The sequence below is a fragment of the Podarcis raffonei genome, chromosome 3, assembly GCF_027172205.1.
Source record: "Podarcis raffonei isolate rPodRaf1 chromosome 3, rPodRaf1.pri, whole genome shotgun sequence".
Taxonomy (NCBI): domain Eukaryota; kingdom Metazoa; phylum Chordata; class Lepidosauria; order Squamata; family Lacertidae; genus Podarcis; species Podarcis raffonei.
Window position 1 is genome coordinate 31265226 of NC_070604.1, and position 23175 is coordinate 31288400.

General features: G+C 44.5%; 1 protein-coding gene across 5 annotated transcripts in view; it reads left to right on the forward strand.

The window, feature by feature from the left end:
* The window catches only part of GRHL1 (grainyhead like transcription factor 1), a 61769-nt gene extending 47919 nt beyond the window's left edge, over nt 1–13850 (forward strand). For 4 of the 5 annotated variants that reach the window (XM_053380965.1, XM_053380963.1, XM_053380966.1 and 1 more), the window contains exons 11-16: nt 1977–2116; nt 2876–2913; nt 3656–3744; nt 5459–5544; nt 10733–10797; nt 12399–13850. In XM_053380965.1, the coding sequence (XP_053236940.1) occupies nt 1977–2116; nt 2876–2913; nt 3656–3744; nt 5459–5544; nt 10733–10797; nt 12399–12513 (533 nt within the window). In that variant the 3' untranslated portion in view covers nt 12514–13850. Of the gene's footprint in view, nt 1–1976; nt 2117–2875; nt 2914–3655; nt 3745–5458; nt 5545–6686; nt 7776–10732; nt 10798–12398 lie in introns of those variants that run through there. The other variant, XM_053380967.1, reaches the window with a different exon arrangement.
* The last annotated feature ends 9325 nt before the right edge of the window (nt 13851–23175 follow it).

The window sequence follows — 23175 nt, forward strand, 5'->3', positions numbered from 1 at the left end:
TTTGAAATGCAAGCAATAGTATAAAGCACAGGGTTGGTTTGTTTTTCCTAAAGGGGAGGTGTGCTGATGTGGGGCAGACAATAATGGTGTTCGTGGAATTGAACCTTTATTTAGCCCTTGCTACGATAGGCGTGTTCAGCTTGAGGAGAGGCAGCCGAGCAAGAAAATGCAACTTTAATGCAATTACACCAAGACATGAATGTAGGGCCACCTCACAAACTATATTATTAACAGGATTTTCTGAGGCAGAAGTAGAGATAAATGCATTTAAATACATTCATTTTTGGAAATGGTGTCTTGGTAGAATATCTGAAGGTTGCTTGGGGCATCCAAAACTTGATGTTATAAATTTGGGGTTGTTAAACTGGGTGCCAGACCGCTCTAATCCCTGGATCCAGTAAGTGTTAGAATTTAATCAATGCTTCTAATTCTTGGAATAGTCAGACAAGCCTCCTGGTGAGGTAATAGCCTGGGTGATGAGGGGGATTAAGGGGCTCAGTGCAAGATGGCATATGAGAGCAGGGTCCCCACGTCTCAAGAGATAAAGCCAGAGTTTAGAGAGGAGAGTTTGGAGCAGTGACTTAGAAGTAAAGCAGAAAGCTGGAGAGAGAATCGGAGCAATGCAGAAAGCAGTGGTTGATTCCTGTTTGAATCCAAGGCTGGGGTGTTCATGCTGTGAACCCCCTCCATCATAGGATCAGGTTGTATATATGCGTAAATAAACCATATATCATAAAGACACCACAGTCTCCGCCATGCCTCATTTCCAAAATGAAACATGAAGCCTGGAACCCCCTGGAATGTTGCACCACTTGTAAACTGGGGTGGCATGCAACAATACATTTATCCTCCTGTTTATAATCCTAGCAGGGCCCACGAGTTGACTCCCAAAATTAAATTCTAGATCCCAACCCATTTTTAGTTGTGTGGCTAGGGCTTGTCCACACACTAGAGTTTACAGCTGTTTGCGTTCCCATATACTTTACATAGTCCACATGGCATTAGCCTGCAACAACACCAGTCTCAATGCTTTTACCCTGTAAATTTGGGTTTACCTGATATGAGGATAATCCAAGAAGTTGTGGGAAATCAAATCATTCCACTCTGGATCACAGCCAATTTGTTTTTGTGATATTTTGGGGCTCATTCAGCCCTTTCCATGTTCAGCACTTCCTAAGTGCTTTCATTTCCCCCCGCAGCTGTACTAGTAGCTATTTCCAGGGCTCTCCTGAATGGATTTTCCCCCTTTTTGATCCCTTGGATTTGCACAAAACCAACCGGAAAATTGCACAAGCAGATATAAACTGTGTGCTTTTGCATACTACTTGGGTGGGGAATTATTTTAGAAAAACAAGGTGTGTGCGCAGCTATCTGCCCCACAGATCCTGCCGGTACTTAATTGACAGAATCCACGGCGTAGAAGGCAGGGACGAATACAAAAGGGACCACCTCCTGGTATGAATGGGAAAGCCCCTAATTGCTCCTGATGTACAGATTCAAATACATGTGGGTACAGACTATTTTGAATGGAGACAAAGCAGATTTGCAGCTAGCTATAACACTCAAATGTGGACAAGCCCTAATAAATGGAGTCCAGGGCAGGGCTGCACAGATAGAGATGGGAGTTCCATGGGTCAGGTTAAGGATGAAAAAAGAGTCTTGCTGGATCATACCAAAGCCCATGTTCTCACCATGACCAATCAGATGTCTGTGGGGAGCCTGCAAGCAAGACAGGAGTGCAACAGGGTTCTCCCCACTTGTGGCCCTTTGTCTTTGAGCTCATAATATAACAGGCCTGCCAATTTTTGCAGCAGAATGGTAGTATAGGAAAGAGTCTCAAATCCACTCCCAGGATCTCCATTCTACTTTGTTCCACTTGGCAAGGAGTCGTAAAACAGGCTCTTCTTCAGAAAGCAGACACTAAGGGAGGTTGTGTGTGAGAGAGAAATGTATTATTTCCTTCTTCTTTCCAACAGTTTCTGACGTCAAAGTGCCGCTGCTTCCGTCCCACAAGCGTACAGATATCACTATCTTTAAGCCGTTCATGGACCTTGATACTCAGCCAGTTCTCTTCATACCTGATGTTCACTATTCCAATCTTCAGCGGGGAGCTCATGTACGATTCCTCTTTTGCTTTATATCTGGGAGGGAGGATGATAGTAAAGAAGTAAGAAAGGTTATTTCTCAAAGCATAAAAAGTGTTTGTGGCAGGAGGAGACAAAGGGGGGAAAGTGAAAGAGGGTTTAGTAGCAAGTATATGGGGGTGAACAGGAGAGCAAGAGTAGCTGAGAATTTTTGAAAAAGCCAGGGTGGTAGGCATCCAGGAAGCACTTTGAAAGAACTGGGTTTGGGGGGTTTGGAAGATAGAGAGAAGGTGAGGAAGGGAGCAGTGGGCAGGAGCCTCTCCAAGCTTAGGAGAACAGCGAGATGGGAGATACAGTGGTACCTCGGGTTACATACGCTTCAGGTTACATACGCTTCAGGTTACAGACTCCGCTAACCCAGAAATAGTACCTCGGGTTAAGAACTTTGCTTCAGGATGAGAACAGAAATCGTGCTCCGGCAGCACGGCGGCAGCAGGAGGCCCCATTAGCTAAAGTGGTGCTTCAGGTTAAGACCAGTTTCAGGTTAAGAACAGACCTCCGGAACGAATTAAGTACTTAACCAGAGGTACTACTGTATATAGGTTGGTGATGATCAAGGAAGAAAGCAAACCAGTAGCAGACAAAGGCTAGTTCTGAATGGTTTCCAAAGCACTTTTCTACCAGTTGTCAAGGTGGCTGGGTACACGCAACACAATTGTACTGATCGGTTATTAAGTTTTCTCCAGAACATGTAAAAATAACTAGACTTCCCCCCTCTATACCCTTTCTAGGTCTTTCCTGTTGCATCTGAAGAACTGGAGGGCGAAGGGTAAGACTTGTTACCACTTCCATACTCCAGAGCTGCTAAATATTTTTGAATGAGGAACGCACTGTTTTGTTCTAGTTAACTCAGGGATGGGGAACTCAGGGCCCTCCAGGTGTTACTGAGTACAACCCCATCACCCCTGGTCATTGGCCAATGTCTGCTGGGACGGATGGGAATTAAACAACATCTAAAGCAGGGGTGGGGAACCTTTTTGCCTCCATGGGCCAAATCCTTATCAGGATCTGCCTCGTGGGCCAAATGTGACCAGTGAGTGGGTCCACCACTTGACAAGATCACTGGATTGGCAGGGTAGTGGGGACGGCCGCCAGTCAAAATCCCTTGCCCTAAGTCTCACTACACTTCCGCTTTAAGCCTCTGACAGTGGGGACTTAAAGGGGGAGGGGGAAGCCTTGCAAAAGCATTTAAGAGAGCCCCCATATTCCCTTTCGAGTGCAGGAGACGTCTTAAATCCTTTGCAAAAGCTTGTGCGCAAGCTGCTCCAAAGAGCACTTTTGCAGAGGACTTTTAATACCGGTACCTGTTTTGCAGATGAGCAGGGATTAAAGTTCTGCTTTCTTGTTTCCTGCTGGGAGCAGGACTGCGCAGACATTGCATGATTAAACACTGTCCTTTTGCCCATTGGCTGATGTCACCTGTGAAGCTAGCTGATAGGTGTGGTTTGGGGCAAGTGGTCTTGCAAGCTTTTGGATTGAGTGATCCGATGGTCTGGCTGGTTTTCTTGTAGCTCTGCCATGAAGAGGGGGCCTTATATCAATGAAGATGATTTTGCTGCCACCCCGGTTAAGCTGTCTCGAATAGAGGAACCAAAGAGAGGTAAATAATGCCACTAACCACGAGGAAAAGAAAGCACTGTTTGGGTTGTACTTCATAATAGTCCAGTATGGGTTCTAAAAGGCAGTATGGATTCTAAAAGGCAGGCTTGTGTTAGCTAATTTTGCCAGTGCATGAGCCAGGTCCCCTTGACGTATTACAGGACCGGGGAATTGAATCTGGCCTGTGGGCTGGATCCAAAAGTCCTCCACTCACACCTGGCCACTTTGACTTGGGGGGGATCAAATACACAGTACAAAATATACCACATGAAGCAGCTCTAAACCCAGAGAAACATTCACTCAAATGAAAACTTTCCCCCCTCCGTTGTCATCTTCCACAACATGAATGAATGGCTTGCTTTTTACATTATAGCAAGTAACAAAATAGGTCACCGGTTTGCATGGAGAACTTAAGGAAGCTGTGCATATTACAGTTCTAATCCACTTCAGCCTTCCTTTTTAGCTCTTCAATTCATGGAAGTTATTCAGTCTGGCAGTTCTGCCCTAAATTTACCCCTATTGACCGGTAACAGTATAATATAAACTGAAACTGTAGGTGTGGTACTGTTATCGCCTATAGCAAATACAACTTTGATAGCATTCATTCACAGGGGTGAATTAAGGGCAGCCAATATACTGTGCTCAGTTTCCTTGCTTTGTGTGATCTTGAGCCTCAGCACAGCTTTCCTCAGCGGTGACACATCCCAAGCGCTTGAAGCTCCCTGTTGCAATGTGAAATGGTCTCCGATATCTTGATTTGAAGGTGCGAGGTCTTCATAGATGGGACAAAAATACCTAGCAAACAGAATTTCCTGACTGATTTATTGATTGATTGATCAGTCTCTCATGCCACCAGAACATCACAAATCCAGCTTGCTGAATAACAGAGTCCCTCACCCAGTCTAGGTACACTTGACCCTGGCCCAAGTCATTGTGCTATTCCTAGACTGTAGCGGTGAGGGAGGTTAATTGCTTGAATTCACATCTGTACCTATAAGCAAACTTTACCGTAATTGCTTGAAAGCTACTGCTTCAACGAAGGTCCCATATGCACTATATATTTAAAGCAGTATTATATCACTTTAAGCTTTCCCCAAGAAATTCTGGGAACCACAGGTATGTTACGGGTTCTGAGAGTTGTTCGGAGACAGAGCTACAGTTTCCTGAGTGATTTGACAATCCCTCTTTCCAAAGAACTCTTGACTGCGACTGATTTCTCGTTAATCACTTCATTTTGGGAGACCTGTTGTTAGTACACTGAGTTGATGGGCCCAGTTTAATTTTGTTCACGTGGTTTAGAATATATGTGAGCATTCTATGACATCACAGTAGTCCAGTCAACGTCCAGCCAAATGTCACCATATTTTGATTTTTGAAATTCTAAGAGTAGAAGAACCACCTCATTCTCAAGGTGGGGGATGGGTTGCTCTCAAAGAAAGCATTTATTATGACAAGTCCCTGGAGTGTCCATTATGAGGAGTTAAGTGCAGAATTTTCTCCAGTCCTGTTTCCTCCTAGGCAGGCCCACACACTATCAAGCTTCTACCTGGTTTGCAGAGAGTGGGTTTAAAGTACTGCTTCTGACTGCTCTGGCCTGAAATAGTTATGCGTCGCGTTATAGCATCTCAACTTATTGTTTGACTAATAAATGCCTAATGTTTGTTTTCAATCTGATTTTTTTCTCTAAATCCTCATTGACTTTGTCGTTGTTCCAGTGTTGCTGTATGTTCGAAAGGAATCGGAAGAAGTCTTTGATGCACTTATGCTCAAGAGTCCGTCTCTGAAGGGTCTAATGGAAGCTGTAAGTTGCAAGCTTCTCTAGCACCAAATTTTAGTAAAAGCTGGAGAAACAAGATGCCCAGTTTTCTGTACTTCAGGGATATAACCTTGCTAATTGGTGTGGTTGTCCTATTGGTTTCAACAATGGAAATGCCTAGTGAGTTGTTCTCCCTAAGCCTAAAACTGCAGCTGTGCTTGAATCACTGCACTAACTCTGGACCCCATTGGACCTGTGCAAATATTTTCTTTGACGGAAGAGAGAGGGGGGAACATTAAAACCAATTTCACTACCAGAATGACCCTTTGGATGAAATAGAAAGAACACACCGTAACATTAACATTAGATTTTCCACTGGCACGTTTTAGGAACTGAGAAGGCAAGAGCTTTGGTTACTTGTGTGTCCTCTTTGCATGCATCTCATGTACTTTGCTAACAGGAAGGGGAAGTTGAGAACAGAAAGGACAGCCACCAATCTCATAGTACAGAGGGGTAGAGCTAGGCAAAGGGCCAGTAAAGCTATTGCCCAGGAGGACTATGGGAGCTCCAGGAACCAGTCTAGCTCTCAGAAAACCCATAGATTTGCCCAGTTTGTGCCATCAAATCCTTACTTAAATATGCCAGGATATGCATGATCTTCAGGCCCTCGCACAAAACTTATTTGGTCCTTCCATGGTTTAAAGCTGGCTCTCATATCCTGGCTTGTTTTGAAGCCATTCATCATAGTTCCAGGTTTGCATGCAACATGAGACCATTGGTAACTGTGACTTCCTGGTTTGTTCCCCCACTTGTCTAAATGGCTGCATGTGGGTGCATGACGCTGATGCATATCCTGACTTATTAAATCAGGATTAGATCATGCAGACAAGCCACTTAGTCCATCCCATTGTCCTCTGGAGAACAGCATGTGCCTTAGTTTTCTGTTGACACAGAAAATGATCCTTGTTTTGTGGCTGACCTCTTTAACTGCAAGTTCCTACAATCTGACTTTTTTCCCCTATGCCAAAATTAGCATGTAATCTCTTGTAATGAGGCAGACAGTAGTGTTGATCTCGTGTGAATGACCTTACTTGCTCAGGTCTTGCCAGTGTGCCAGGTTCTTTAAAAATGCTTTGTCTGTCTCCCTCTCTTTCTCCCCCCACTCCCATGCTGCATAATGGATGAAGGTATTCTTTGTGTATGCTTCTTCACACTCATAGGTATATAAAAAAATCTACTTCATTGCAAAGCTTAACCAAGAAACTATCAAGCCTAAAATATATTTTGAGAATGTGGGATGAAAACAGCCACATCTGAAGTCTTATTAGGGACATTTTCACAGGGCAATCCTATTTTTGTTGCAGGTAGAGGTGCTGAGCAGAAAACCACTCAAATCTGTGCTTTCCATGTGTGGAACATGCAGAATAACTATTATTATTATTATTATTATTATTATTATTATTATTATTATATGCCACCCATCTGACTAGGCTGCCCCAGCCACTCTGGGCATCTCCCAACAAAATATAAAAAATACAATAGTTTTGTCGGCGAGTCCTCAGTTCTGTAATAAGAATTTGGCTTCTACACCAAATTTGTTACCAACACAGAACCAAGAAAATTACAGGAAGCGTCAGCAGATCCAGTTAGGGACTCTGTTTATTTACTTTTGCAATCGGACAGTGTTGCCAACCAGAACCAGTTAGAAAAGACGTCCCAGACACAAATCAGAATGAAGCTTATACACAGTAGTTCAAACACAGCAAACAAAGAGTCATAAATCATCAACCATTCTTCTACATACATCAAGAAAGTTTACAGGTAAAAGGATATAAAGATACATGACTCCACACTGGTTTCAACTTCCTCTGGGTCTTTCAAAACCTGTGGTCTCAGCTTTTAACAGATCGGGCAGTTGTCTAGGCAACCAGACCTTCAGTAAGGGTTGCTGACATTCCTTTCCCATATCTCTCCCTGGAACTTCTCAAGGAGATGCCAGTGCCAACTCACAGCAGACGCAGAAAAACATCCTGCCATCTGTGCCACTTTCAGGGTCAGATAGGAGTGGTGGAACACAACATAGGAGGGGGAGGCATGAGTCACAAAATGCAGGCACACAGGAATGCATTCTAGCCCAAGGTTGAATGCAATTAATATTGAAACATTTCGCAAAATCAACACCCTGGGTCTCTAATTTTTATATTGGTTCCACTGCAGCTCATTTCACTCCCACTCAATTTCCCAAAAGGAATCCAGTTCCAAAACAATTGCTAGGGTGCTGCTAGGTGGCTTCAAAGCTTCAAAGCACCAGAGTCCATGACATAAATTTGCACAAAACCTGCAGGTGCTAATTTGCAAACGTAGGTCTCCGAGTAAAATTACCGTATTTTTCGCACCATAGGACGCACTTTTTCCCCTCCAAAAATGAAGGGGAAATGTGTGTGCGTCCTATGGTGCGAATGCAGGCTTTCGCTGAAGCCTGGAGAGTGAGAGGGGTCGGTGTGCACCGACCCCTCACGCTCTCCAGGCTTCGCACACCTCTCCGCAAGCAGTGGGAGCCCAGTGCTGGGCTCCCGCTGCTTGCGGAGAGTTGCCTGCATGCTGAAGCCTGCGCGCACTGAGCTCAGCGTGTCCAGGCTTCGCGGACCTCTCCGCAAGCAGCAGGAGCGCTCCCGCTGCTTGCGGAGACTTGCCTGCATGCTGAAGCCTGCGCGCGCTGAGCTCAGCGCGTCCAGGCTTCGCGGACCTCTCAGCAAGCAGTGGGAGCGCTCCCACGGCTTGCAAAGAGCTGCCTGTTTGGGGGCTGGGGTCGGGGGAAGCTCAAGCTTCCCCCGCCCCAGCCCCGCGCCTGGGGGAAAAATAATTTCCCCCCCTTTATTTCCCCCCCCAAAAAACTGGGTGTGCCCTATGGTCCGGTGCGCTTTATGGTGCGAAAAATACGGTACATTGGTGGGAGGCTGTGTGTGTGTGTTTCTCATTGACACTGCATTTTGTGGGATGCAGTGTGTCCGACAAGGAATTCTGAGGCCCGTCTCTCACACACAAATGGGTCTTGGTCTCCCTGGGCCCACCTCGTAACAACATCTCTGCTATCCAGTAACCCTGATCACCCCCATTACTATATCCCCTGAATTCAGGTTTGCAACTACGTTTTCCTCAGAGTAGATCCATTGATATGTATGAGCTAGACTATATTTAACTGGAATATCTCAACAATTGCCAACATGGTGTCTTCTGGATGTCTGCTGGATTGCAACTCACATCTGCCTAGTCAATGGTCAGGGATGATGGGATTTGTAGTCCAAGACAGACTTCATGCTTAGAAGAATCTGCTTTGTTTCCTAATCTGAATACCTTGGCCTGGAAAACAGTGGCTCACCAGAGGAGACGTAGTTAGAATGAAAGAACACAGCATCCCTGAATTAATGCTCAGCCTGGGAATTTGTTTTTAACCAGAACTGACCTCACAGCTCGTACAGAAAACCCTACTCCTGGTTTTCGTTTATTTTTCCTTTTTTAAAAGAAGAAGAAGATGGGAATCAGAAACTCTTGCAGACCCACCCAGAGGTGTACCCTCTGCCCATCCCCTGACTTAGGCTGTTTGCCTTTGCTTGTCTGCCTTATGTATTAAGCCAGCTAGGATTATGGAGTTGAACCAAGCCTTTGGAAAGGCTCAGAAGCTTTTGCCCTTGGGTTTCAGATTCCAGCCCCTGATCTCAGATTCCTTCACAGCAGCTTGAAATGTCTTGCATGCAAGGGGTGCTCCGAACCTTGTGCCTTGTGTAAACTTGGCTGTTAAGGAGAAAGTGTGTGGGGTGGGGAGTGATTGACATAACTTGATGGCTGCAACATAAGCTCCCCTCAATTGGAAACCAAAGCACACGTATGGAGAAACTATACTTCTACAAAATGCCATCTGCCATCTTATGAACATTAGCATTTGGTGCTGAGATTAGAACAAACCCAGAAATAATCCTCTAACCAGGGCTATTGATGTCTACTAGCCACAATGGCTATGCTTTGCCTACACAGTTTGGTGGCAGCAATGCTTCTGGAAACCACAGAAGGGAAGCGTGGTCTTGTGCTTGAATCTTGCTTGCTTGTTTCCCACAAACACAGAATGCTGGACTAGGTGGGCCATTCACTTGATCCAGCAGACTCTTCTTTTGTGAACTGCTGTGTAGTGCCTTTCATGGCCTTGGGCTGCCATCTTGTATATTTGGGGGGCGGAGAATCCTTTCTCCAGTTCCCAGGGTCTTCAGGTATGTTCTCCTATCACCATTGAGCACTCAGCTGGGTGAGACTGTAGATCTTCTGCAAGCGCTCAGTCTGCTTTGTGACTCTGACTTTCTGAGGGGGTCTGTGGACAGGATGGCTAGAGCATTCTACTCCCGTTTCATGGCATTCCCCCAGAATAACACCAGTGTCTTTCTTGCTTGCTTGGTTTTTGGTTTGCTTAGAACACAGCATGTAATTAAAATACAGAGCTCACTGTATTGATGGCTACCAACTTGGATGACTTGGAAAGAGGTTTAGGCAAAGAGTCCACTTCTGGCTTCCTATAGGCATCTAGTTGGCCTCTGCGAGAATAGACTGTTGGGCTGGATGGAATGTGTACATATGTTTTTACAAATATTTCAGATGTTTGTGGAGAGCCAGGTAGAGTCTCTGACATATACTGTTCTCTCACGAGCCTGCACACCCTCAGTTCTCACAGTAGGAATCTCTTGCTTAAAAACCACTATGAACTCTTGTGCTCTTTTGTAAAGCTTACCATCTTGAATAGAAGGTTTGGATACTATGAAAGCAAAAGGTGTTCATTATTGCCAATAAGTTAAATATTTGACCAATTTTTGGTTTCTGTAGGGCAGGAATGCTCAACCTGTGGATTTCCAGATTATTGTTGGACTGCACATCCCATAATCTCTGACCACTGAATGTATAGCAAGCGAGCCAACCATAGTTGACCAAGCTATAGTTATAGGCATTCCTCTGCCATCAGAGGATGCTCTGCCATAGAATGAACTTACAAATCTGACAGGATAGACTGTGAGAGAAGACAAGCTTCTCTGCATCTTGGTTTCACTGCTGTGTGTTTGGAAGTTTAAACCATGGTTTCAGTCCTGAACTACGGTTAGCACATAATAGCCCAAACTCCAAATGCAATTTGTGAGGACTCGTTCATGTCTTATTACTTCATTTTTGTGATTGTTTTCCTTTTTGCTTTGTTTAGATATCTGACAAATATGATGTCCCTTTGGATAAAATTGGGAAAGTCTTCAAGAAATGTAAAAAAGGGTGAGTATGTTGAAAATAGTATCCCTCTGCAGCTTTGCAGGCAAGATATGGCGTCTTACATGTTGTTTTTCACACTCTCTGTACACATATCTGCCTTCTCCCCACACTGAACCTGTTTTGAACAGGAGCAATACTGTTTCCCCAAGATATTGAGCTCTGAGAGTACAGCTGCCACACAGAATTAGAATGCAAAAGTGAGCTAATCCAAGTGAACTCACCCTCACTGCATGATTCCTCAGCTGCTGGAGAGAAAGAGAGAACAACCCTGGGTTGTGTGCTAAGTCTTTACTCTTCACTAATAAATAGTTTTGCTAAGGGAAAAGAAATCACCACTTAGCTCTCAAGGCAGCAACAGCACATCCCTTTCTTGTACTCATTGCATGTTGTCAGAATACCCAGAAACAATCTCTCAGCAAGATGAAGTGGTATCTCTAGGACAATGGTTCCCAATTAGCTAAGTACTGGGAACCCCCCAGTTTTTCAAAAGCCAAGCCTACTTTTTGACAAATTTTGATATCTCTGTGGTAGTTTTTGTTATGTGAATTGTGCCATGGACACCCTGGGTGGGTTATGCAGATCCCCTGGGGTCTGAGGGCCACCAGTTGGGAACCGCTGCTCTAGGTCATTGGCAATAGAGAATCTGAGGCCCACAGCACTGCTGTGAAAGGGAACAGCTTTTCAATATCGCACATGTTTGCAGTCCACCTCACTTGATAAATTTCAGCAGTGTCTTGCATGGTGTCAAAATTTAGAGAGAGTGTGTGTGTGTGTGCGCGCGCGCACACACACACACATATAGAGCGTCTTGCGTTCTGCTCAATTCACTACATCGTGGTTGTGACACTCTGTGGCGCTCCCTAGGCTCAGCACCCAGTGCTATGGAACCGGCCGTGCTGCCGTAAACCCACCTCTGTTCTTATCACATGTTTGGTCCTTAAACTGTTTCTTTTGATAAACAAGTAAGCATAGATGTAACTGCAAATTTGAAATTGTAGGTAGCTTTCCTCCTCATTGGGTAGCAAGGACCTAAGGGTATTGTGGCAACAAGCACTTTGAGTATGTTAGTGTTTGCCAGATTTTGTCTGGCAGGCTGAACCTCTAACTCAAGGTTTCCCAAACTTGGTTCTCTAGCGCGTGCGCTCTCTCTCTCTCTCTCTCTGTGTGTGTGTGTGTGTGTGTTTGGGACTACAACTCCCACCACCCCTGACCACTGGTTCTGCTAGCTAGGGATGATGGGATTTGTAGTCCAAAAACAGCTGGAGAGCCAAGTTTGAGAAGCCCTCCTCTAACTGGTCTCAATCTTCTCTGTGGTTTGCTAGAAAGCAGCTCCTATTTGGGGGAAAAATAAATCCATAAATTTCCCCAATACTCCCTCCATCAGTTGGCAAGAGAAAAAAGGGAACCTTGAGACCTAATGTAACTTTCCCTGTGAGACCCGGATCCTATTTTGTTCATCACAGAAGTGTATTTTGTTAGGTCGACCTAGAAGATTATGATGATGATGATGCCCATAGGGTTGGCCTAGCTGTGTGCTGCCCCATTGGGTGTGTTTCCGCTAGGCTTTAAAGCGTCCCATTTTTAATACTCTCTTATTTCCTTAGCATCTTGGTGAATATGGACGATAACATTGTGAAGCACTATTCCAACGAGGATACTTTCCAGTTACAGATTGAAGAGGCGGCTGGATCTTACAAGCTCACTCTCACCGAGATCTAAAACCAAGCTCGTTGGGGCCTCTTGCGGGGCTTTTAAATGAAGGTGGTGAATGCAAAACCTCTCATTACTTTTGTCCTCAGGATTTAAATGTGTCTCTAGGGAAGAAGCCATTTGTTCTTCCAGGGAAGAGTATATTTTGGCTGTTGTTTAACAGTGCTTCCAACATTTCTGTCCTCTTGGGAGCAACACTGCACTTGGAATAGATAAACAAAAGACAATGAATTGGAATTCCAAGTCCCCCACCCCTGGGGGGGGGGAACACACCCCATAATATTTTTACTAAAGCACTATGCAGTTACCTGCATATCCCCTTTGCTTATTAAATGTGTATGTGTTTCTTCATCAGCTTAGAGTCTCTTACTAGGCTCCCCCCCAAAAAAAAACTCCAATTGATGCTTACAGGAGTTCCAGACAGGCTGGACTCGTATGATGTTTACGACCGAATATGGCATATGGCTATCATTTACTTCTTCAACATCTTAGGGATGTGAAACTGCCTTGCTTTATGAAGAACTTCCTTTAAATTACTGTATGGATCCCCTTGGTGAGCTGTATTTGTATATAAATGCAGTGTATTTTGAAGGGTTGTAAATATGTACATATAAGTCATATAATATATATACATATATATATGTAAGACAAGATACATAAGATATCCGTGTGTGTGTGTGTGTGTGTGTGTGTGTGTGTGAAATATAGATTGAATAAATGTGGTGAAGCCCATTGGGAAGGACTGTATTTATATAAATAATACACTGAGAAAAGCAGCCTCGGTTCTAAATTAAATTTATGCTGCATGTGTTCAGTCTCCTGTAAGGGGGAATTGCCGGGGGGGTGAGTTTTAGCATAGTATACTTAATATTTATCATCAAGTGATAAGGTGGGACTGTCTCCATGTAAATTAATAAAGTTCAAGGTTATAAATAATGTATCAGTCCATTAGTAAGCAGTAGTAAGTATGAGTCTATATTTTTTCCAAAGGTGCGAATGTGAAGAGATATAGGTCATGTGTACCCTCCTTGAAGATAAGATTTGATGTCTTGAACCTCAGGACCATAAAAACCAGTTTACCTCTCACCATTTTTTCCCTCTGAACCTCACTATGACCCACCTTGTGTTTGGCACAGTGTTTATTTGGGGAACTCAGGTCAGACCTACATTGACCTGCTAAGCATTTTTTTAAAAAAAACCCCACACACATTGTATAACACTGAATAGCAATTTTCCACAGTCGGTCGCTCACTGCTCTGCAGTGCCCTCTTATGTTGCATTTTAATAACGCATTTTTAACGTGGTAAACAACAAGTGTAGTTCCATCCTCTAGTCTGCATAAGGGTGGCCTACAAGATACAAGCAAACCTCGTGGCTTCTTCACACCTCCTTTCACATGAGTGAATGAACAAGTTAGGATTTCTTTGGTCAAGTACAGTTTCCCATGATATGAAGCCATTGTTTAAAGCCATGATATGAAGCCATGATATGAAGCCATTGTTTAAAGTTTTGTGATGGCTTGTGCCAAGGATGGAACAAAGTGGTTAAGTGCAAGACCCATGAGGCTCATTCATACCATGACTTAAAAAAAAGAAGATAGTCTAAATGCATGCATTCGTTGCCTTTTATCACGCAGTTTCATCATTTCAGTGATGCACCATTATGCATATGGGGCCTCATGTTAGCTTCACAGTTTGTTAATGCATATATGGTGCTGTTTGTGATTTACAGTAACCATGATTGTGGATGGAAAGTGTTTTACTCATCTTGCTTTTGATGCCAAATGTTATTAAGCCATGTTTTCAAGAGAAGTCTTATTTACTAGTAGAACTGCAGATATTGTCAAACTTGGATGTAAAGAATCCAAAGTGCCTGACTGAATATAGTAGTGGTAGTAGTAGTAGTAATTTTATTATTTGTACCCCACCCATGGTACTGGGTTGCCCCAGCCTCTCTGGGCGGCTTTGATATACTGGTAATCTTTGATATACTTCAGATATTTAAAAGAAGCAGCAAAGATGAGGCCCAAACAGGAAACTTTATGGGGGCCTAAATTCCCACATGATTACATGTCTTAGTTTTAACGCCCATGCCACAGAGGGCCTACGTAGACATACCAAGCATGAAATATCAAAATAGCTGCTGCCCTTTAATGGGGATTTTCAGCAGCAATAGTTAAAGCGCTCTGAAAATTATTGTTCTGTGAGAGGGAATAGGGGTCACTTAACAACTCTCAGCATCCTTAGGAAACTACAGCTCCCATGAGTCTTAGGGGGGGGGGAGTCATGACTGTTTAAGGTGGTATGATCCCGCTGTCCCCGGACCTCTTCTGAAGGCTGGCGGCGGGGAGAAAAGCCCTTCTCCCCACCGCCAGCCGCGCAAGCTCCGGGCAAGCGTCTTCCCCGCTGTCCCCGGACCTGGTCTGAAGGCGGTCTCCATAGGAACGCATTAATTGATTTTTCAATGCATTCCTATGGGAAACCGTGCTTCGCAAGACGAAAAAATCGCAAGAAGAAAAAACTTGCGGAACGAATTAATTTCGTCTTGCGAGGTACCACTGTACAGAGTTTTGCCTGTAACACTGCACGTTATGCTCTTTGCTATGTTGAACAGCACTCAGGTCAATGAACAGTAGATATCCTTCTCCGTTGTGACCGTTGTTTGTTCTGCATGCGAGTTGCCTAGCAGCGGAACCTGAAGAAAGAAATGTGTAAAAATCAACTGTATAAGTGGAAATGAACCCCAAAAAGCACCTTTCCTACAGGGAAAACTTACACAGGTTTTTGAAGGGCCAAACAGCTATTGGTTTTTTAAAAAGAGAGCAAATCTTGTTATCAAAAACAGCAACCTTTGAATATGCTGCAGTTTACACTTCATAGTTAGATAAAAGGTACTTTTACAAGGTAATTTTTATACGCACACACACATTAAGTGCATAATTTTATGTCTGCTGAAAACTGAAGTTTTCCTACATTAAGTGGAATGGACTGAGGGCGTGGGAATCAGTCTTTTTTGTGTAAAAGGTTGAATTGATGTTTATTTATATACAATGCCTAAACTACTGATTGGTTTTCTGGGACATGGGGCTTAACTATAGCCATATTTGTAATGTTCTATGAAGTTGATTTTGGTCCTGTCTGCTATTTTTTGTCTGTCTAATTGAAAAATTACTGTAAAAGCAAGAACTATTAAATTTTATATGTCAGTTTGTAACCATTCTGGTACCTTTACCCAGTGTTTATAATTATTATTTCAACGTTTCCCTGAAGGGTAGGAAGCCAGTACGATGCCTGCAGGTATCTCAAATTGTGTTACTGTTCACCTTCACAGCTTCAATCAATGTGGGAATTCCTTAACTAGCATTTATAATCTAGAATGGTGGAAACTAGGGATTGGTAAAGAGCACACAAAAAATGCTCTTTGTAGTTTTGTCCTAATACCCGCCAATTATTCTGCATGTATTGATGTATGAAGAGTCCTTTCTCAAACTTGGCAAGCCACTATTTCCATTATTAGGATGATGAGATGGGGCCAATGGATGATTATCAGATGAAGGCAAAAAATATTTTGGTTGGTTGCCCTCAGGACTTTTTTTCCAGCCAGAACTCAGTTCCTGCACCCCTCAGGTGGGTGCCATTGCCATTATAAGAGAACAAGGGAGGTGTTCATGGTGTGTTCCTTCCGGCACCTCTTTTTCCAGAAAAATAGCACTGGGAGGCACAACACTCCAGTTGGGGGGGGTCCAAGAGCCCTCCTGCCACCTTCCCCAAGTCTGCTCAGCTTCGGGAGGAGGCAGGAGGCCTCGAGCATCCTGTAAGAGGCTTGGCGCCTCCTTCCCAAAGCATGGGAAGCTTATACCCGGCTTAGGGAGGGAAGCACGATTCTCACGTGTATGACATCGGGACGCAGTGATACACCCACCCACCCCCATATCGCCCTTGCAACCTCTGGCCCTAACTGTTCCCCTACAAAAAAAATTCACCATGCCACTGCTTGAAAACATTTGACTTTACTTATCTTAAGTCCTCCAGAAGCTGTGGGACTCCAACTCCCATCAGCCCCAGCCAGCATGACCAATGATTGGAGATGCTGGAAGGTGTCGTCTGGTGGACTTAGAGGTTCCCTTCCCTGCTCTTAAGTCGTAGGCACCAGCAAGCACTCAATTGTCAGAGCTCTGTCCCTTTATTATTAAGTGTACCCTTATAGAATATCTGCAGCTGTTCTTGTTCAGCAAAAGGCACAGTGTATTGTCCCTATGTGTTTTCAACAAATGCTTCTCATCCATAAATGAAAAATCATTGAAAAATCCAATCTTGCTAAGGAGCTAAGGGAGGCATATATCACCTTCCCTTTCCAGAACAATCTTGTTCGCCTTTGCACACAGGCTGCAAATGAGCAGCCCATCATTCCATCTGCTTGTTTTGCAATGTATATAATGTACATAATTGCTCTGGCCTGCATGTACACATACCCTCAGAGAAAGCGATGAAGAGCAGTGCCAACTAGATTGACCTGGCTGCTCTTATCGTTATCATTGGCCTGCTTGGGCAATTGCCTAAATAAATGCACATGCCTTGCTCTGGCCTGTAGGACAGTGCACTTGGCCTTCGGTGAAGCAAATAGAACGGGCGTGGACTTTGGTAATATGGCACCCTGAGCGAGAGCAAAATTTGATACCCTCTTCCACTCTGCACTATGTCATAGTTTTGTGTCCCCTTGGCTAGGTGCCCTGTTGGGGGGCGAACTGACAATGCCCTAAATCCAGCACTGAGCACCTCCCCGTGTATGGTGTAGTGCAGAGACTAGGAAGGTGAGCTTGGCATCTTGGGATCAACTCTTTTCAACCTTTATATATATATTATTTTATTTATTCAGAATATTTATATTCCTCTTTATACTCCCAGTAGCCTTTCAAAGCAGCTTACAAAAGTTTCTCAAAATTCAATCACATAACTGGCAGATTCTGCATGCACAATTCCAGTTGCTTGACAAAAGCAGCTTCCCCAAAATATAGGACTTTCTGTGATAAGGAAAGTGTGGGGTGACTTCTGCCATAACACAATATCATTTCACTGCTGCACAAACAAATCAAAGGATGAATGCCCAGTATGTTTAATAAGCAGTTAGTCTGGAAGCACCCCCTAGTAAAGCCATTTGAAATAAATGAACCTGCTTAAAATTGGAATGCCAGACTCAGCTTAGCTTTTCTTCATCACCCTTTATTGAGTACAACCTTTTTATCCACTATTTCATTCCTTTTAGAGAGGGTTTTATTCTCCTAGGAATCCTTTCAGATTGGATTTTGCCATCACCTTGTCTTTATCAGGAGTTTTCTCTGGGATGAAGCTGCCGTGTATTGTGGAGTTACAGAAACTTATATCCTGCATCTGTAACCGTTTACAATTTACAAAGACATGAAAATAATACAAATTGAAGTCAGCAAGAAGCAGTCAATTAACCTCCGACTGAAGAACTTATACTGTAGGTCAGAGATGGTTTGGGATAAGAGCTGCCTTGTTGTTGAGTGCTTCAAAGCAGACATCGTGAGGTCGACATAACTTGTAGGAAAGGCCTAAACATGATTCAAGATAATAAGCTACGAAGAACACAACAATGTGGCTTCCCTTAGCGAGAGGCACTGGTATCTTGTCTGGAGCGCAGAACAGCCAAAAGTCTCTTGCTGGTTTCTCACTACTGCCACCCTGGAAAGTTCCTAGAATAGCCAGACTATAAATAAAACAGTGAATAAACACTGTTTATTGGTCCCATATTGCCCAATTCATTTGCTTAAAAAAAAAACACACACACACGACCAAGTTCCAGTTTCCTGGGTTTCCAGGAAAACCCTCTGGCTTGCAACAGGACACAGATTTGTTGACTAAAGTTGAAACACAACAACATCCTAGAAGTATCCAAACCTGAAGCTTATGCCTGTTTACTTGGAAATCAGTGTCCCGCTTCTAAGTTCAACGGGACTCGGTCCCAAGGCAGTATCTGTAGGATTGCAGCCTTAGAAAGAAAAGTGAAACAACAGTCCATTAGGGCAAATGCGGCTGCTCCCATCTGCCCACCTTCTTTATACTGTATAATAATAATAAATGTATAACTTATACCCCACCCATCTGGCTGGGTTTCCCCAGCCACTCTGGGTGGCTTCCAACAGGGGATTAAAAATACATTAAAACATCAGTCACTTCCCTAAACAGTGCTTTCTTGCAGCTTCCTCCTCCTTAGTGTCAGTGCTACCTGCGTAGAATTCAGCAAGCAGTAGGATGGTGATGGTGGCACTTTACTTTTGGCCCCCCTGCCTTCTGCCCCACAAGCCCCAATGGGCATCAGCCACCATGGCTGCAAGGCATCCTCCAAAGGCCACACCCCAGCAGGAAGCCCACGCCAACACCCTAGAGCCTCTTGACACAGTCTTCCTTCCCCTCCTTGCTTTTGCTGCCTTTTAACCTGTGCCCTCCAGTGACAGGCACAGCAGCAACAGTTTCTGTTCACCTTGCCCTTGCACTCTGGGCAGTGGTGCAAGAGGAACAGAGCAAGTGAAGCGGGTGGCAGCTATGGGGAGGAAGAAATGTGGCAGCTCAAGTGCAGAGCATTTTGCCCAAGGATCTCCCAAACCCTTGACCTGATGGTTGAGGTCGCTTCCGAAAGATATCTTCACTCATTTATTTGTACGAAGTTTGGAGGGAGGTAAGATGGTATGCGCTATCCAATGAGCCTTGATTTTGATTTGTTATAATGCAGAGCCAAGCAAGTGTTACCCTCCACTTTCCAATGCAGTTTCTTACCATTATCCTCATTGCAAAAAGCCTGATTTTGGGGGGTGGGGTGGCGGTTGTTGCACAAGGGGGTTGTCCAAATCAACTTACTTTCTGCAACCTCAATTTGCTGGTATGCGATTGACCCTACCTGAACATAGTGACAGTCTGGAAGTGCCCTCAGTGGAACCAGGAGCGCCATCCAAGGGAACCCAAATATTTTTGAGGAGGGGGCTGCCCCCCATGTTCAAAGTCCTGGCTCCTCCTCCTCCTCCTGCTGCTGTGGAGGGGAAAGAGTGGTGGCAGAAGGAGGAGGGAACTGCCAGCCATTGAAGCTGCTCTGCCACCCCCCGGCTCTTCCTACGTCCTTCAAACCCCACCCCCCAAATTCCCCATTGGAAGTTGGTGCCTCTGAGTAAAACAAAAGACCATGTTTGAACATGTTTACGCCATTTTTCCAGCCAGATGTTTTGTTCTATTTCATTAGTAATGATTTTTTTAAAGTGTCCTGAATTCACTGGCCTACCAAAATAATGAAGAAGTATCTCCTCTAATACCACACAGGAGGGAGTCTATTTGTTCTTTCCTTTCTTCAAAGCCCAATTCTTCGCCAAAGCTTTTCCTGAACCATTGTTAACTGATCTGCATTTTATCAGCCAACTCTACCCTTGCTGGTTTGTTTTTGTTTTTTTTAAATAATAACCACAAGGCTTCTGCATTAGGCATAATTGGATAATCCAGTCATTGCCCATGATAAAGCAGAATTCACCATCCTTGCAAAGGAAGCAGCCTGCCCTGTTGCAAGAGGACTCCAAGCCCCAGAGCAATGACTCATTACACAGAAATGCAAGGATAGGAATCCTTGGAGAACAGATAATGCTTCATGATAATCATCAGTATTATTTTACTGAGGACGGATCATTCTTATTTTTTGAGGGGAGGGAATGGGCATCGGCTATGAGAAATTTGGGGCAAATTTTGTGTCAGAATGTTGAATTATTGGGACTGGGGGAGACCCAGATTCAAATCCTGATTCAACAGTGGTTCTCTGCATCACACTAGGCCCTATAAAGTGTTTTGGTTTTTTTGATAAAAATGTGTGTGTTTCCATAACACAGAATGTGATAGCTGGCTTAGTCCCAAATCCTGAATAAGCTTTCCTGAATGATAAAGAACAGAATGCATCTCACGCATTTATGTATAAAACAAAAATCTAGCTTTTGGGGAGCAGGTGGAGGAAACAGCTCTAAGAAGGTGGGGGATCACTATGTTGCAGGGGTTGGGCAATGTTTTCAGCAGGGAGGCTGGTTGTTCCCTCAACCTCTGTGGACCATTTGGATTAAGTAGGAATGGCTGCGGGACATGGGTGGCGCTGTGGGTTAAACCACAGAGCCTAGGACTTGCCAATCAGAAGGTCGGTGGTTCGAATCCCCGCGACGGGGTGAGCTCCCGTTGCTTGGTCCCTGCTCCTGCCAACCTAGCAGTTCGAAAGCACGTCAAAGTGCAAGTAGATAAATAGGTACCGCTCCGGTGAGAAGGTAAACGATGTTTCTGTGTGCTGCTCTGATTCACCAGAAGTGGCTTAGTCATGCTGGCCACATGACCCAGAATCTGTACGCCAGCTCCCTCAGCCAATAAAGCGAGATGAGCGCCGCAACCCCAGAGACGGCCACGTCTGGACCTAATGATCAGGGGTCCCTTTACCTTTACCCTAGGAACAGCTGCATACCTTTTAGTCACCTGACATCTCCATAACACCAGTTGAAGGGTTTTCCTTTGCCCTGCCAGAACTAATGAGGTCCACATGATGTAAGAGTTGGAGGCCCAGGGTGTAGATTTTATTAATTTTAAAAATGTTCCAACATTAAGTGTATTGAACCTTTCTAGCCTTGATTTTGTTTGTGTGCCTGCCTATCATGACTCCAATGCTGCATTCCTTTCCTATCTAACCCTGAAAGTGGCACAAATGGTCATTTAAGGATGTTGTTCTAGTTAACATCAGAGTGAAAATCCAAACCTATCCTTGAAGTCTCCTGGGAAATAGATAGGAGAGGCAAGCGAAAGTGAGATAAAGAAAGGAATGTCAACAGCACCACGAAGGCCTGGTTGCCAGAGGAATGGTGATAGAGGTGCAACATTTGAGACCAATTGTTTTGGGACACCCCAAGGAAGTTGATATCAGTATGAAGCCATGCCTATTTTACATCCCATGACCTGTAACCTTTCTTAATGTATGTAGAAGGGTGTTTAGAGATGTTTTGATGACTCTTTATGCACTGTGGTGTTAGCAGCCTATATACGGTAAGCTTTGTTCTGATGTATCTTGGAGCAGCCCTTCTAAGTAGCAGTTGAGCAGCTGGTTGGCAAGGCTGTCCTATTGCAATAAACCAGGTTCCTACAGAACACAGAGATTGTTATTATTATTTGGTTCCATGTTTTATTTAAAGGTGCTCCCTCACCTGGGTAAGAACAAGGTGGTACAGAAGTAAATTCTTACCTCACACAGACCTGAGGTTCCCCACCACTATCTTCCAAATGTGCGATGAATACAATGAAATGGGTCTGTCGCTGATTGATTGAATTTATATACCGCCCTATACCTGGAGGTCTCAGGGCAGTTCACAGATAAGATATCACAGTCATTGTATCTCACAGTATGCTGCTTTAGAAAGAAGATGTGCTTCTCTTCCTCTGTTAAAACCTAGAATAGCCTCTGCCTGTCATACTTTAAAAACATGTCCTCGATCTCTTTTTAAAAAAGAAATAGTGTTTTTTGGGGAAGTGAAGGGCCAGGCTGTTCTCTTACTCTCAGGTAGTGCTGAATCGGTGCCCTCCCCCCCCCTCTCCCCCTCCGCACCACCCAGGTCCCCGGGGAAGAGTTCCTGCTATGTTTGGATTAGGTGCTCAAATGTAGTACAAGGCACCCTGACACAGATTTGACCCCTGGTTTCAGGACAACGCTGTGTGGAACGTGGCTCATGTCACTGCCAGCTCCCAAATGCCAAGCCTGGTGGGGGTTTTCTTTTTCACTTCCACAGCTTGCCAGCAACCATTCAAGAATCCTTCTCATTTGTAAAAGAGACAGCTGTCGCCCCATTCCCAGGTTCAACTTCTATTTGAGAACTGCTGCGGAGGCAAGCTGTTCCTCTCTGTGTTTTGACCTCTCCCCTAGTTTCGGGCTGCCAGGCTGGCATTACTGGCGTTTTCAGGACTTGCCTTGGCCTCTGACCCCCTTTCGCTTGGAGCAATGGTGGGGAGAAGTGGCTGAGGGGCAGGAGGAGTGATTTGGAACAAAAAACGACAGGCAGGGGGAAAGCTGCATCCCCCCCCCTTGCACCTCATGACTTTGCAATTGCTCCTTTGCAGAACTGCTTCTTCCCCAGGAAAAATAGCAACAGCCATTGGGGGCCTTTGTTGCTTTGCAGATCTGTTTGTGTATACTGCATTGTGTCCCTCTGTATCTTGAAAGCTGCTCTTCTTCTTCTTCTTCTTCTTCTTCTTCTTCTTCAGAATTGAACTGAGCTTTTTCTAAATGCAGCTGGACTGGCTAACCACCTTTTGAAGGAAAATCTGTGGCCCTGATTCAGTTACCCAGCATGCTAGTGGAAGCCAGTGCAAGGGCTCCTGATAGCACAATGGAGCTCTCCTCCAAATCTGCTTGGGGGGTGTGTGTGCCAGGAGAACCCCAAGAACAGGGAGGGAGAGGGGGGAATTGTTGCACCAGGCAAGCAGAAAAGCATGATCAGAAGAGTATGACATTGAATTCCTCCCCTAGAGTTGAAAGTGACTTAGGCCAACCCCTGCCAATGCAGATAACACACCTTACCATCTAGAGAGGAGTCCTGAAAAATCATCAAGTCCAGAGTTTAACATTACCTAACTGCACCTGAGCCTCCCTTCTCAAGCA